The sequence below is a fragment of the Aricia agestis genome, chromosome Z, assembly GCF_905147365.1.
Source record: "Aricia agestis chromosome Z, ilAriAges1.1, whole genome shotgun sequence".
Taxonomy (NCBI): Eukaryota; Metazoa; Arthropoda; class Insecta; order Lepidoptera; family Lycaenidae; genus Aricia; species Aricia agestis.
In genome coordinates, this window is record NC_056428.1 from 26259836 (window position 1) to 26272981 (window position 13146).

Sequence of the window (13146 nt, forward strand, 5' to 3'; positions counted from 1 at the left end):
AAAAATGACGATGTCTTTTGACAAATCGAATTCTCTGAGATCTAGTAACCCTGACGTACCACCAACCACATATGACGTAAAATAAGATCAATGAAATATGATAATGTAATACGCAGATATGATCAAATGATCATATATATTGGATCCTATATATGATCATAGAAATGATCCAATATATATGATAATGTAATACCCCCCTTAGACTTGAGAATAGTTTTCCAGCCATATTTTAGTTGACACTGGCCAGTGGCCATTTGCCATGTTTAGAAATAAGAAGAAGAAGAAGATTATTATTATTTCTTAAGAGTTTTGCCGGGAATGTGAAAAAGTGAATGTTGTGTTTTTGTATTATTTTCCTAAAATTGTGTTAGATGAGTTTTTAATGTGTAATATTGGTAGAATATTAACCATTAAATATTCGTTATCGTGTACAAGTGATGTAATGTCCAGAAAAGTTCTATTTTGTGTTCCCTCCAAAACTCCATCGGAAGTTTCAGTAAAGCGACCACTTTACTGAATCGACTGACTTGACTTCTTGACTGTATGTTTTGACTTTTACTTGGAGTTATCTAGACTTTAGAACTGACAAGATAGAAAAACAATGCTAAAAATTTTATTAAATAATATTATTTTCCCGCCATATATTTTATACTCGACACTGGCCATGGTTATATAGCCGAAGTGCCATAAGAAAGAAAAAAATATATTGTTATGACAGATGACTTAAGCACAAGAATTTTCAATAAATTTGTATAATTATTTAAATTATTTTATACATTGTTGTATATATATATTACAACGAATAACAAACCTAAAAATTACCTTTTTTCGCAGAAAAGATTGTGCCATTTTTTTTTTTGCCCTAGGAAAACATTACGTTCTAATTAATGGTTCTAACAGAGGTTAACAATCAACAATAATTTATCGATAATGTAAGTACCTAAAATTTGTTATCTTATTAGAAAAACGTGTTTTATTACAGTATGTACAGTACATTATATTCTTTCTAGAATGTCAGATGTCTAACGTGCTGGTATCCATTGGAACATTTAAACTTTAAAGAGAGCAAACTACATTAGTTACTTTCGACTTTTTAGGATGGTGCGGTGGCATTCTTCTTTATTTTTGTGTTTAATTGTGTGCGGGGTACATTCAACGATAAGAGATAAAAAATTGAAATGGCCCACTGTTGGTATCTCTGTGCTTGTCCGTAATAAAGCCCATACACTACCATACTTCTTATCTTGCTTGTGGAATCTGGATTATCCTAAAAATCGTATGTATATATGGTAAGTAAAATTACTTTAAATTGACTCATATATTCTGAACTAAGGCCCTGTAGCTTTCATAATTTTAATCTTATCTCAAGGTATTGAGACAATTTGGATACAAGAATGGGGTAAGTTCAAAATTATTTTAAAATAATGCATGCCACATCAAATCTGAAAAATAATTAATGTGACTAGACATTACTAGTAATAATGTAGTATGTATGCCACCCTCCATTGTGGACATTCTATTTAATATCTCTCTTCTGAGCTGTGGTAAGAAGACAATTTTGTATTTCTCCATGTGTGATAGAAATTATGTGACCAAGTAAAGCTTTATCACAGTTTTTTTGTCATGTATGTTCCAATTTTTATAGCTATATGTAACATAATTTGTAACTGCTGAAATATTAATGATATAATAATTAAAAATATTAATAAACATGACACCTTCATTTCAGGATCTATAGTGATTTAAATGAAGATGATAGTAATGACATTATAGAAGAGTGGACAAAGAATTATGCATCAGAGTACAATAATGTTTTTGCCACTACCAACAACACTAGAGACGAAACTCAAATGGAAAAACTTTCCGATTGGAGCTTAGAACATTTTCAACATGTTATTCAACTAAGAGAAAAAGCTCTTGAATTAGGAAGAAACATGTGGGCTGATTATCTTTTTGTAAGTTGTCATATTTCTTACAAACTAAGTATAATAGCTATTAACTATAATTCAACTGCAATATCAATTCTCCCCAGAGTACCAAGTTATGTTTTTCATATATCAACATTATCAAGATACTAAAATGAAATCATTGTTTACAGATGATAGATGCAGATGTTTTCTTATTAGAGCCATCAACATTAAAAATTTTAGTAAACAAGAATGAGGCCATAGTGGCACCAATGCTGTTTTCCGATGGCCTCTACTCAAACTTCTGGTTAGCATTTGAGGGCATGAGCATGACATTAACAGATAAATCTTTTAATGATGCGAAATATCAGGTGCTTAATAATAATAATAATGCTTTATAATTATTATTAATTAAATTCTTAAGAAAATTATGCCAGAACTAGAATAATGTTTAGTCCTACAATAATGTTTAGTGCTGCCATCTTCCTTAAATGTTATAAATTATAATATTTAGTTTTTCCCACCTTTGCATTTTAACATTATCATAATATCATTTTGGTATTATTTGCATGCATTTTTACAAAGTAAATAATCAGGTATTATTGCTACAATTTTTAAAAATGGTAAATCATTATGCCACCTTCGAACATGCATGCTGTTGAAATACATATATTTATCATAAAAGCTGATGCCGCATACAATTTTGTTATAAAAAAATTTCATTTTAGGTGCGGCATGACAGACTCATATTACTACAAAAGGACAGATGACTACAAGCCAATTCTCGAGCGTAAAAACATTGGGTGCCATGAAGTACCCATGGTACATACCGCAGTACTGATATCAATGAGAGATACTACATCTGATTTACTGACTTATGTTCCACAAAAAATAGACAATTACGACGGACCTGAGGATGACATTATAGCTTTTGCTATGAATGCTAAATATCATGGTAACAACTTTAAGTACATAGTAGTTAACCAAATGACAAGGCACATTATGTATTTCATAGAATATGCCACATATTAGAGCCATTTCTAACATAAAATATCTGAGGATTGTTTATATAAAATACTTATACAATATAATATGAGCACTATTTTTTTTTCTTTAAAATTTTTGGTGCTTTAATAGGGATAGGGATGTTATCTGCTAGTTTTGAGGATGTCCCAACATCTTTGGTTTCTACTATAATGACATGCTATTGAAAAGTAGTTTTGAGGATGTCCCAACATCTTTGGTTTCTACTATAATGACATGCTATTGAAAAGTGGTTGTGCCATGACTATACCAAGTTTATAACCTTGAAATTGTCTTTACCAGGTATCCCTCTGAAAATATGCAATGATCATGTGTATGGATACGTACCTGTACCAGCTGATTTTAAGAGTGATCCTGAACAGATGATCAATATCAAGTTAGAAGCTTTGAGTCATCACACACCAATACCACTCAGTGATGACTTAGAGAAATACATTAACTACCCAATGCCATGGAAGTATGGATGTGACGAAATATTCATGATCAACCTAGAAAGGAGGGCCGAGAGAAGGAAATTAATGGAAATGAGTTTTAAAGAGATTGGGATGGAGGCTACACTCTTCAACGCCGTTGATGGCAGGTAGGCATGTTTTTCTCTTCTTGTTTTACTCCACACTGTGGTATTAAAATGCCTCATCTCTGGCAATAATAGTTATGGTTTACCATTTTGTATAAATTGTTTAGGAAAACAGGTCTCTTTCAGAAAACAAGTCTAAGTATTGTATTTTTTTCTTAGTGTGCACTTATTTTTTGCCGTAATGTTTTTACCAATTTTTCTCACTTCCCTCCCACAAAATATTACTGTGCAACTGAGACAAATAGCGTTAAACACCTTTTTATGGTTTCTATGTAGTTTTATATGGTTTAACCCGTCTATCGTGGAAAAACGAGACACAATAGAATTTCTATTGTCAACGGTGACCATATGGGGCTTGATGAATTAAAACTTATTTTTGCACTCCTTATTTCAGACACAATGTCTTTTTTCAGAAAGCTCGACATGAATGATTTGAGTGAATATTCGATAACACTAATGCCTAATTATGAAGACCCTTATCACAAAAGGTATGTTTTTGAGTGAAGATTTTGCAAACTTTAACCTAAAATTCAAAGAATAAAAACCACTTTTGAAATGTGTTAATAGGATGTATCACGATAGACGGCAGCACCAGCACAGGCAGTAAACAAAAATCTTTATTTTCTGTTTGATAACATTTCTTTGCTGTATGTCCTAGACTCCTAGTACCTGACCTTATATATTTTTTTTTATTTTCAGGCCGATGAAAGCTGGGGAAGTAGGCTGCTTTTTGAGTCACTATTTTATATGGAAAAAGGTATTTTTATTTCATTTTTATTACAATATTAAAATAGAAGTGTGGGTGTTATAAGTTTCACAAGTCTGGCTGTTTGTTTGTAGGTCTGTGGCATCATTGCATTGCCCATTTTGATCTAGTTTTATTTTGTTTAAAAGCTGTCATTATAGAGAGTGTCTTAGCTATTTAGTGCTAAAAAATTTGGATTTGATCTATTTAAATTTTTGAATTGAGAGTTGTTTTTAAATTCCATAATTTATTAATATTAAATTTATTTAACGTAAGTCGAGTTAATAAAGATATTTTTTTCAGATAGTGGAAAATAAATATGCAATCACATTAGTCTTAGAAGATGACATACATTTTGTGCCACACTTTAGATACAAGTTTCATCAGCTTATGGAAGAAATTAAAGAATTAGACTGGGATCTTGTGTAAGTTAGATTTTGTGTAAATTTAAACAACTTGCATAACAAATCAGTTGAAAATAGTAGTCTGTCACCCATATTTATACTAGGACGCATGTTGCATACCTATAACTGCTAACCTAACTTTTTCTTGTATCAACCGTATCCTAACTATTCCAATTTTTTCAGATACATCGGTAGAAAGATTCTACAAAACGACGAGGAGGTATACGCGACTGCTCACACAACTAAACCTCTATATTCCTACTGGACTCTGGGGTATTTGCTGAGCGAAGCCGGAGCGAGGAAACTCCTAGCCATGGAACCCTTGAACAAGATGCTCCCAGTGGACGAATTTCTACCCATCATGTTTGATCAGCATCCCAAGTATGTTTTGTTCATTTCTAATACTTAATGCAGCTCCGTTCCTAGTTGGACCTCGTCAAATTGGACCTATATAATGCAGGGTGTAACAAAACAAAGTAATAATACTTGGGTATGTGTCTCTAGTAAAAGTAGCAGCACTAAAAGAGTTTCTCTTGACTTCTATGTTTCTATGAAAAATGCTCCAACATCATTAATTTACCCGTACAATAAAATTTTAAGTTTTCTGTGAGTGAAGCACCTTTCACAGTAAACTCTATACATGGGATACATAGAAACCCTAAAGTTATCACATTGTCTTGTGACACCCTAGCTTGTGGGACGAACAATATAGCAAACGATTTTTTTTCGCAGTGAAACATGGAAGGCGCATTTTCCCTTGCGCAATTTAAAAGCATACTCGGCGGCACCACTTTTAGTCCATCCGACTCACTATACAGGACAAGAAGGATACATAAGCGATACAGAGGATTCTCAAATACTACAACCCGAAGAAATTGAAGATAATGAAATACGAAATGAACTATAAACTGTAAGTTTAAAGAACAAATTAAGTAGTTAAGTAGATCAAATAGTCAATCAAGTATATAATTGTAATTTAGCATTGTGATAGTCGAAAATTAAACCAAAAATGTTTTAATGCTATAGATGTAATCCTAAAAAATAATTGCATTTACTAAAATTATTACTTATGTACCTATTAAGTTTGTATTAAGATATTGTAGCTTTAGATTGGCCAAATTTTGATTAGCAGGACTAGTATCTAAGACAATTTAGACATTTTCCGTCGAAAAAAAAGAATATGGTTTGGACTAAAGTCCTTTATTTAACTATTTTTTTCTTTCCTCGATAAAAAGAAACATTTTCCAAATTGCCATGCTAAGCCTATTGTAGTCTTTTTTTTATTTTTCTTTTTTAAAATCTTTACTTACTGGATAGCTAATAAAATATAAACACACAAAATTTTGTCCTTGTTTACCATTAAAATTTCTAAAGGTTCTAAGCTAAGCGCAAGACATACTGTAATCTATCCAGTGTGTAAATATTTTTACTACTGAGGAGTAAGTATTTTAACATAATAATGTATCTTAAAAGTACAAAGTAGTATAACTACTATTACAAGTACATGTGTCATTATTTACTCACATAACACGTTCCTAATAAAATATATTATATTAATATATAAAAACTTGTATTATTAGTACCAAATTTTATGGGGTAGCAAATAATTTTCTATCTTTTCTATTTTATCTTATACACTTATTTAGTCAGATTATAAAAATATGCTTGTGATCTGCAGCATAAGCGACAATATATTGTGCAAATGAATAAAAAATCGAGTGTTCAAATGGTGCATAAAAATAAGAGTAGTCATTTTTAAAATGTTTATTTAAATTTATTGTTACATGTTACTGACAGACAAAAATGTACATAATGTGGTTCTAACATTTCTTGGCTTCATTTTGTTCTTTAGGCAGTATATTGTGTAAAAGTTCAATGAGTGACCTAGTGGGGCGGCCGGTCATGCCCCTGCGTAAGTACGCAAAATCTCTGCCCGTAGTATAGGCGACGTTGTATGTGTCCAAATGTAACCATTTACTGTCGCATACGAACTGCTTGAGGAACGCTGCACCGTTCGGGGAATCCCCGAAGTTGTCAACAGCAGTGTTTGCTATATCTGCCGTGTCGGTGTCCTTTATGCGGTCCTCATACTGCCTCCAGAGCGGCAGAGGCCACACTCTGTCCCCCGTCTTGTGACTCGCCTTAAACATGTGATACGCCAGCTCCTTTGAGTTGCTGTAGCAAGCGCAAGCCGCTTCGCCGAACGAGTGACACAGCTCCTTCGATATGGTACCCACGTCGATGATATATTTGGGCCAGTAGCTCCTAGCGTATATCAAACTGTCCGCAATCAGCAATCTACCTTCTCGCGAGGGGTATCTTATCAGAACTGTCTTCCCACCGGCGCTCGGGACCACATCACCGACCTTGGGACTCTTGCCGCTCGGCATCAGCTCGCAAAGTGGGAGGATGCCTCGTATGTTTATGGGCAATTTCATATTAGCCGCTGCCCGTATCGTCGCCAATACGCACGCCGCCCCGGCCATGTCGCCTTTCATGAACCGCAATTCCTCGGGTGGTTTCAAATCTATACTCCCGCTGTTGAATGTCACGCCTTTTCCGATTAGAACCACTGGCCTATCAGAGGCGGATGCTCCGTAGTAGCTCACTTCCACGTACAGCGGTTGTTGTATAGATGACTGCCCGATAGCAACGAACCCACCCATGCCGCGACTCGCTGCCCAGCCCCGCGTTCTAACCTCTACGTTGATGTCGAGTTCGCATAACAAATCGACGGCTATCTTTGCGAAAGCCGTCGGAGTTAATATGTTAGCCGGCATTTCTTGCAAGTATCGAGCTAGATTTTGAGACTCTGCTTTAAGTTGACCCTTTTTCCAGCCGTCGAAATTGCAGTCGTCGTATAGTTCGAGTTTAGGCGCGGGAATGACTTCGCTGGACGAAGCTCGTCTGTATTCTCGAAATTTCCATATAGAGAGTTGGGCACCCTCAGCTGAAACCTCAGCGTCCCCAAACGACTCCAGGTGTATAGTGGAAGGCTTAAATTTTTGCAAAGCCGCCGCTCCTACTGCAGCTGCGGTACGTATCGCTTCTTTCATTTCGTTCATTTGCTCCAACTCGTTACATATGCCCTGCGATCCGAGCCCTGCGACTGCTACGTAAGCAAACGATTCTTCTAAGTCGTAGAAAACTCTATACTTTCCCAATTTAGGTATAGGAGTTAAACTTAACTGCTTCCATAGTTTACCATTACATAGCTTGTCATACTTTTGGGCACTCCGAGTAAGCAGGGGTTTTTCATTATGCAAATCCTCGTTGTCGTATACTCCAAGAACGAGACCTTTATCACGAGATGTGCATGCCGCTGGATCAATTATTTTACGAGGTGCTATAAAGGGTATGCAATCAGTAGGTTGTGCTCTAAATTGTGATATAAATCGAATGCACCTGAATCCTTGTCTAGATTGCAACATATTATTATCTTTTTACACAAATAATTTTCTCATAAATATTTCATTACAAATACATAAGTCTTCAGTAAGTCATTGCCACCTAGTTTAACTTTCTTAACGTCTAAATTTTAAAGTAATGTCATTAAACGAATAAATAATTATGGTTATGTAATATATTTTATATAAAATTAGTCACAAAATCACAATACCATTTAACACAATATTCACATTATAAATAAATTGTCCCAAAATGTCTTTTTATTTTAGTCAAGAACTTTTCTTCTTCAGCCATTGAGGAGTGTAACGGTTCATCCAGTCTGGGACACTTGTTACGATCGTTTCTTGTAATTGACGATATATTATAAGAATTAAAAAAGGGATCGCCAATCGTTCGTCCTTAAATAAATACACCCAAAATGCTAACAACAGTAAACAAACATCCACCGTATAATCTATTGCAGTTCGGACATTCATTTTGGCCTTTTGTTCTAGTTTCTTGTAGTCAATAGGTATTACTATTGTAGCCCTCTCTGTCGTTGTAAGAACAACCTGTGTTTTCTCAGCTAGTTTTAAATCGATAGTATTATTGGCTTTTGGTCTATCTTCTTTTTTAGTTATTTTTGGTTTAGGATTTGTAGTAATTTTATTGTTATCTTTCACATTTACCACCTTTTTAACGTTAGACTTAATGGGTTTGTTTAACGATTGTTTTGAGTCTTCCTTTGAACTGTTTTCTTTTTGTTTTTTGACGACTTTTTTCGGTGACGCTTTGTTCACAACTTTATCATTTCTTTCTTTCACTATATTCATAGTGCTTTCTAGTTCTTGATTTTCAGCTACCTTCTTCAAATCCTCAGTATTTAAATAAAGTGGAGTATTTTGCTTTCTTTGGCCTCCGTATTCCTTAACTATATTACCGTAATAATCAATTACTGTCTTGCCTTCATCATTAATATCTTCCTTTTTGATAATATTTTCTTTAACTACCTTTTTATCGTCTACTTGTTGATTATTGTTTTCTTGACTTTTATTTGATTCTTTCTTTCGTAGTTTTGGCAAGCTAAATGGTTTTTGAACTGGCATCTTAGTAAATTTCTTAAAGAGTGTTAATTTTTCGTCCTTCTTTCCTTTATCGCCTAATCTTTCATTCCTATCGTCTGACGTATTTTTGGACATACTATTTTGCAGTTTTACGTCTATAATGTCTGTTCCTTTCTTCTTTAATATCGGCTTTGGTACGAAATTTGGATCTGGTAATGGTAGAGGCTTTAAAGGTTCTGTTTCTATCTCTTGTTCCTTTTCTAACGACGTCGCAGAAATAGACGTAGGTACTTTGTTTCGTGGGTTATAAGTTTCTTCCTCATCAGCATAGTAGTTCGCTCTTTCTTCGTCTTCGTTTAAGCTGCCTTCTTCTTCTTCTTCAGAGTAATCACCATCAGTTGATACGGTACTTGCTGTATAGTCTTCATCAAATGACATACTCTGCCATCTTGGTCCCAATTTTTGTGGTATGTCTGTATTACTAGTTTTGACTTCAGACGATTTTTGAGAATTGCTGTCTTTGCTTTCAACAGATTCGGTTTTTACAAATATCTCCGGTACTTTTTTCTGTATAACACTGGTCGGTTTTGGAGTTTCTATTTTAGTTTTATTATTTAGGTCGTTGGTATGATTAGGAATGTGATTTTCTTTATTAATTATTACTTTACTGTCTTTGACTTTTGATCTTTCTTCTCTCATTGCGGCGACTTTGTAAAATCGAGCCATTGCCCGCTCGTGGAGCAGCTCGGTGGAACTGACGGCATGTCGCAGTGGTCTGAATGAACCAACTTGTCGGGAACTAAGCTCGGGTGCTGATAATGAAATCGGTGGCGGCGACAGAGCGTCTTCCAAGTCCAGTTGGAAAGATTTTCGTTTTTCTGAAAAAAGAAATAACGACATAAATATTTTTGCAAATATAAATATTTAGCATTTATTACGAATTTAGTTAAAAAATTGATATTTAATCGCCTCGCAAGTAAGTGTAATTTTCGCAATATCATAGGCCTTAAGAAGTAAGAATAAATTAAAAGAATCAGAATAATAATTATGAAAATAATGATGAAATCGTAGAGCGTATTCATAACTTGATATAAACTATAAACCTAATCTAAATAAAAGTCTAAAAAGCGTTACATAATAATAATTAATAAAAATATTAAAATATGTTTTTACGCAGATTACTTCATATAATAAATAGGAAACTTAGTAAAGAGAGGATGAGCATCGCTGTGCTGGACAAACATATACTGGTTTTGAAAATTAATAATAAGTATCACAAGTAAATAGCTATAATAATAAATACCTGAGTAACATAAATACTCACTGATCACTTACTATCAGTTTTTAAAATAATTAATTATTTATAACTAACTACAATTTATTTACCTACATTATAACAAGTCTCACAAACACTGCACAAAGTACTCAGTCTGAAGTCACACTGATCAAAATATTCGTTCTAGTTTTTTGTGTCATGACATTGCATATAACATTAACAAAAGGTCGCAAATTCGCATTCGATCGCATCAATCGTCAAACACATTAGTGATACCCAATTATTACATTACATATAATATACGTCGTTATATTATGTACCTGTGTTTATGTAATGCTACCTGTGACACAGATGCCAATTGTCAACTCAAACGCTTCTAAGAAATCTTCACTCGTCAAGCCAAAAGTACATGTGGATTTTATGTAATAGTTTTAAAATTCGCCGAGCACCCCTGAGATACAAAAGATTCATACTGATGATAAGAAAATCAAGAAAAGACATTCGCGCTGCAGTGGATGTCATTTGAAACTCCCACTAAAAAGGATTGCTACTTAGTACTTACACTCTGGCTCTACTGTACTTAAACCTATGAATATATACTGGATACTCGACTTACCAGCCTTTTCTGCTGCTTTGTTGTTTTCGGGGTAGAGTACCAGCATAAACTCGTTGTTCTCAGATTCCCTCGACGGAGATGAACGCGGTTGTTTACGTGGCACGGGAGAGACAGGGGCCGACTCTAGAGCAGGGGTACTCGAGGCCGATGCCCGCTTCCGTCTCGGCACCGGAGACACGGGCAACTCTTCGCCGTCCTCTCTAGTCAACACGTCGTTGATTATCCTCGACTCGACCTCCAGAAACTCCATGTTCACAGACCGACCGGGGATCTTGATAGGCGCCGACTCGGCACTCGGCGCACTCATACCGTACGGGCTTTCTGCTTTAACTCGAAATCTATATTCACTACCCTCTATCAGATCGAATAGCGTCACGTTTGTTTTTCGGCTCGTCGTAGCCTTGAGCCACACGTTCCAGCCGCTGCGGTAGTACTCGACGATGTAGTTTCCGATTCGACAGCCGCCGTCGTCCTCCGGGGTTTCCCAGTCTAGAGTTACAGATTTGTCTACCTGACGTGTCACGGAGACGTTTCTGGGTGGATCCGGCGGGGCCGTTATAGTGACGAGGAAGGAGGCAGTGTCCTCTCCGATATTATTCTTCGCCAGTATTTGATACTCCCCTCGATCGCTTCTACGAGCCGAATGAATCTTCAGCATCGAGAATTTGCTAGTGTTAGTTACTTGAACTCGTTCATTGACCGTAATCGGTTGACCGTCGTGCCGCCATTCTATAGTCGGAGTGGGTTTGCCGACTATCGAAGTCTTCAGGAATACAGTTTCGTTTATTTCGTATAGCAACCCGTCCTCATACTGTCGCGGGTAGCGGAGTTTCGGGGCCGCCTCCAGAGACAGGCGCGCCTTCGTGACGGCGTGACCCATTCGGTTGGTCGCCGTACATTTTATTTCTCCCTCGTCACTCGGCAGGGTCTGGTGGAAGACGAGTACACTCGTGGATTCGGTCGTCGAAATGGCCGTTCTTCTGCTGCTAAATATTTCGTAGTCGTCTTTGAACCAGGAGATCGTGGGAGTCGGGGAGCCGGTGAAGGTCGCGCGAAATTCAGTTTTATCGTTCTCCAACGTTACGACATCCTCGAGGTGCTGGAGGAAAACCGGGGGCTCGTACGACGAGGGGCGATCGGAGTTGACGGTGAGGACGTCGGAGAGGTCGCTGTACTCGGACCGGCCGACGGCGTTGACGGCGGCGACACGGAACTGATAGCGGTGGGGCGGGTCCAGGCCGCTGAGGACGAGCTCCGGCCGCAGGACTACGGGGGGCGCGGTCCGGACCCACTCCGTCGACCCCAGGCGGTTGCACTCCACCTGGTATCCCCGCAGCGGCGCGCCCCCGTCGTGGGCCGCCGGCGCCCAGCGAAGAGTCACGGCATTGGGCTCGTCGTCGGACAGGATCGGAATTATATCCGGTTTGCCGGGGGGCGACGGCCGGCCTGAAACACGGGACGATTACATCAGTGCGACGACTCCAGTTTGTGTTGTATTTATTTTCAAATAAACACTAGCGAGGATAGTGAGTAGTTTAATCGTGTGTATAAATGTGGCTCGTGCAGTCCGTCTCAATTTGTTTTGGTGTGCCACGCTTAAGAAATCATAGCGAGCGGTCTTTTTATAAATAGACGCGCGGATTGGGGCTTTGGCTAGCGTTTGTGTCCGTGTCCGTTGGTGATCGTGTGTGCGTCGTATGTAGGTCGGGTGTGATATTTACCTGCCGATTTCCAGTGGACATTCTTCCTGGTTCTGCTTGCGTTAGCGGCGGAATGGTGGTTGCCCATGGCGGCGGCGGCGCGCGCCGACACACTGAACTCGGGCGAGCCGCCCCCGCTCCGCCCCGCGCCCGCAGACTCCGCGCTGGGAATAACTCGTCGCTAACGCCCGGCTCAGATCTTGATCTATCTTATTGACGAATATCCAATATTGACATTGAATCGGAACGATCTATAATTAATCGATAAACATTACGAGTAAACATCAATAAAAATAGACCTTTTAGATTCGCAGATTCGTAGCTCTATTCACTTGGTGTTAAGTATCATTATATTTATTATATAATTAGTTCATCCGACCACAATGTAAATTCGTTTCGTCGACTTCAGCGACATCTTTTGAGATT

General features: G+C 37.3%; 2 protein-coding genes across 3 annotated transcripts; one reads left to right on the plus strand and one right to left on the minus strand.

Annotated features, from left to right (window-relative positions):
- Positions 1–795: 795 nt before the first annotated feature.
- Positions 796–5931, plus strand: LOC121738352 (glycosyltransferase 25 family member). 2 transcript variants are annotated; one of them, XM_042130339.1, is made up of 11 exons: positions 796–932; positions 1011–1289; positions 1730–1955; positions 2099–2214; positions 2636–2862; positions 3234–3531; positions 3942–4016; positions 4228–4285; positions 4577–4698; positions 4861–5058; positions 5410–5931. In XM_042130339.1, the coding sequence occupies exons 2-11, from the start codon at positions 1099–1101 to the stop codon at positions 5582–5584; spliced, it is 1686 nt and encodes a 561-aa protein (XP_041986273.1). In that variant the 5' UTR covers positions 796–932; positions 1011–1098; the 3' UTR covers positions 5585–5931. The 2 variants fall into 2 exon arrangements, with proteins under 2 accessions (XP_041986273.1, XP_041986272.1); XM_042130338.1 differs by having other exon boundaries at positions 1098–1289.
- A 495-nt stretch (positions 5932–6426) lies between these two features.
- Positions 6427–12935, minus strand: LOC121738353 (muscle M-line assembly protein unc-89-like). Its single transcript, XM_042130340.1, has 4 exons — positions 12742–12935; positions 11021–12466; positions 8522–10006; positions 6427–8116 (listed from the first exon to the last, which is right to left on the minus strand). Exons 1-4 carry the CDS (start codon positions 12806–12808, stop codon positions 6498–6500), a joined length of 4617 nt encoding a protein of 1538 aa, XP_041986274.1. The 5' UTR covers positions 12809–12935; the 3' UTR covers positions 6427–6497.
- Between the last annotated feature and the right edge of the window lie 211 nt (positions 12936–13146).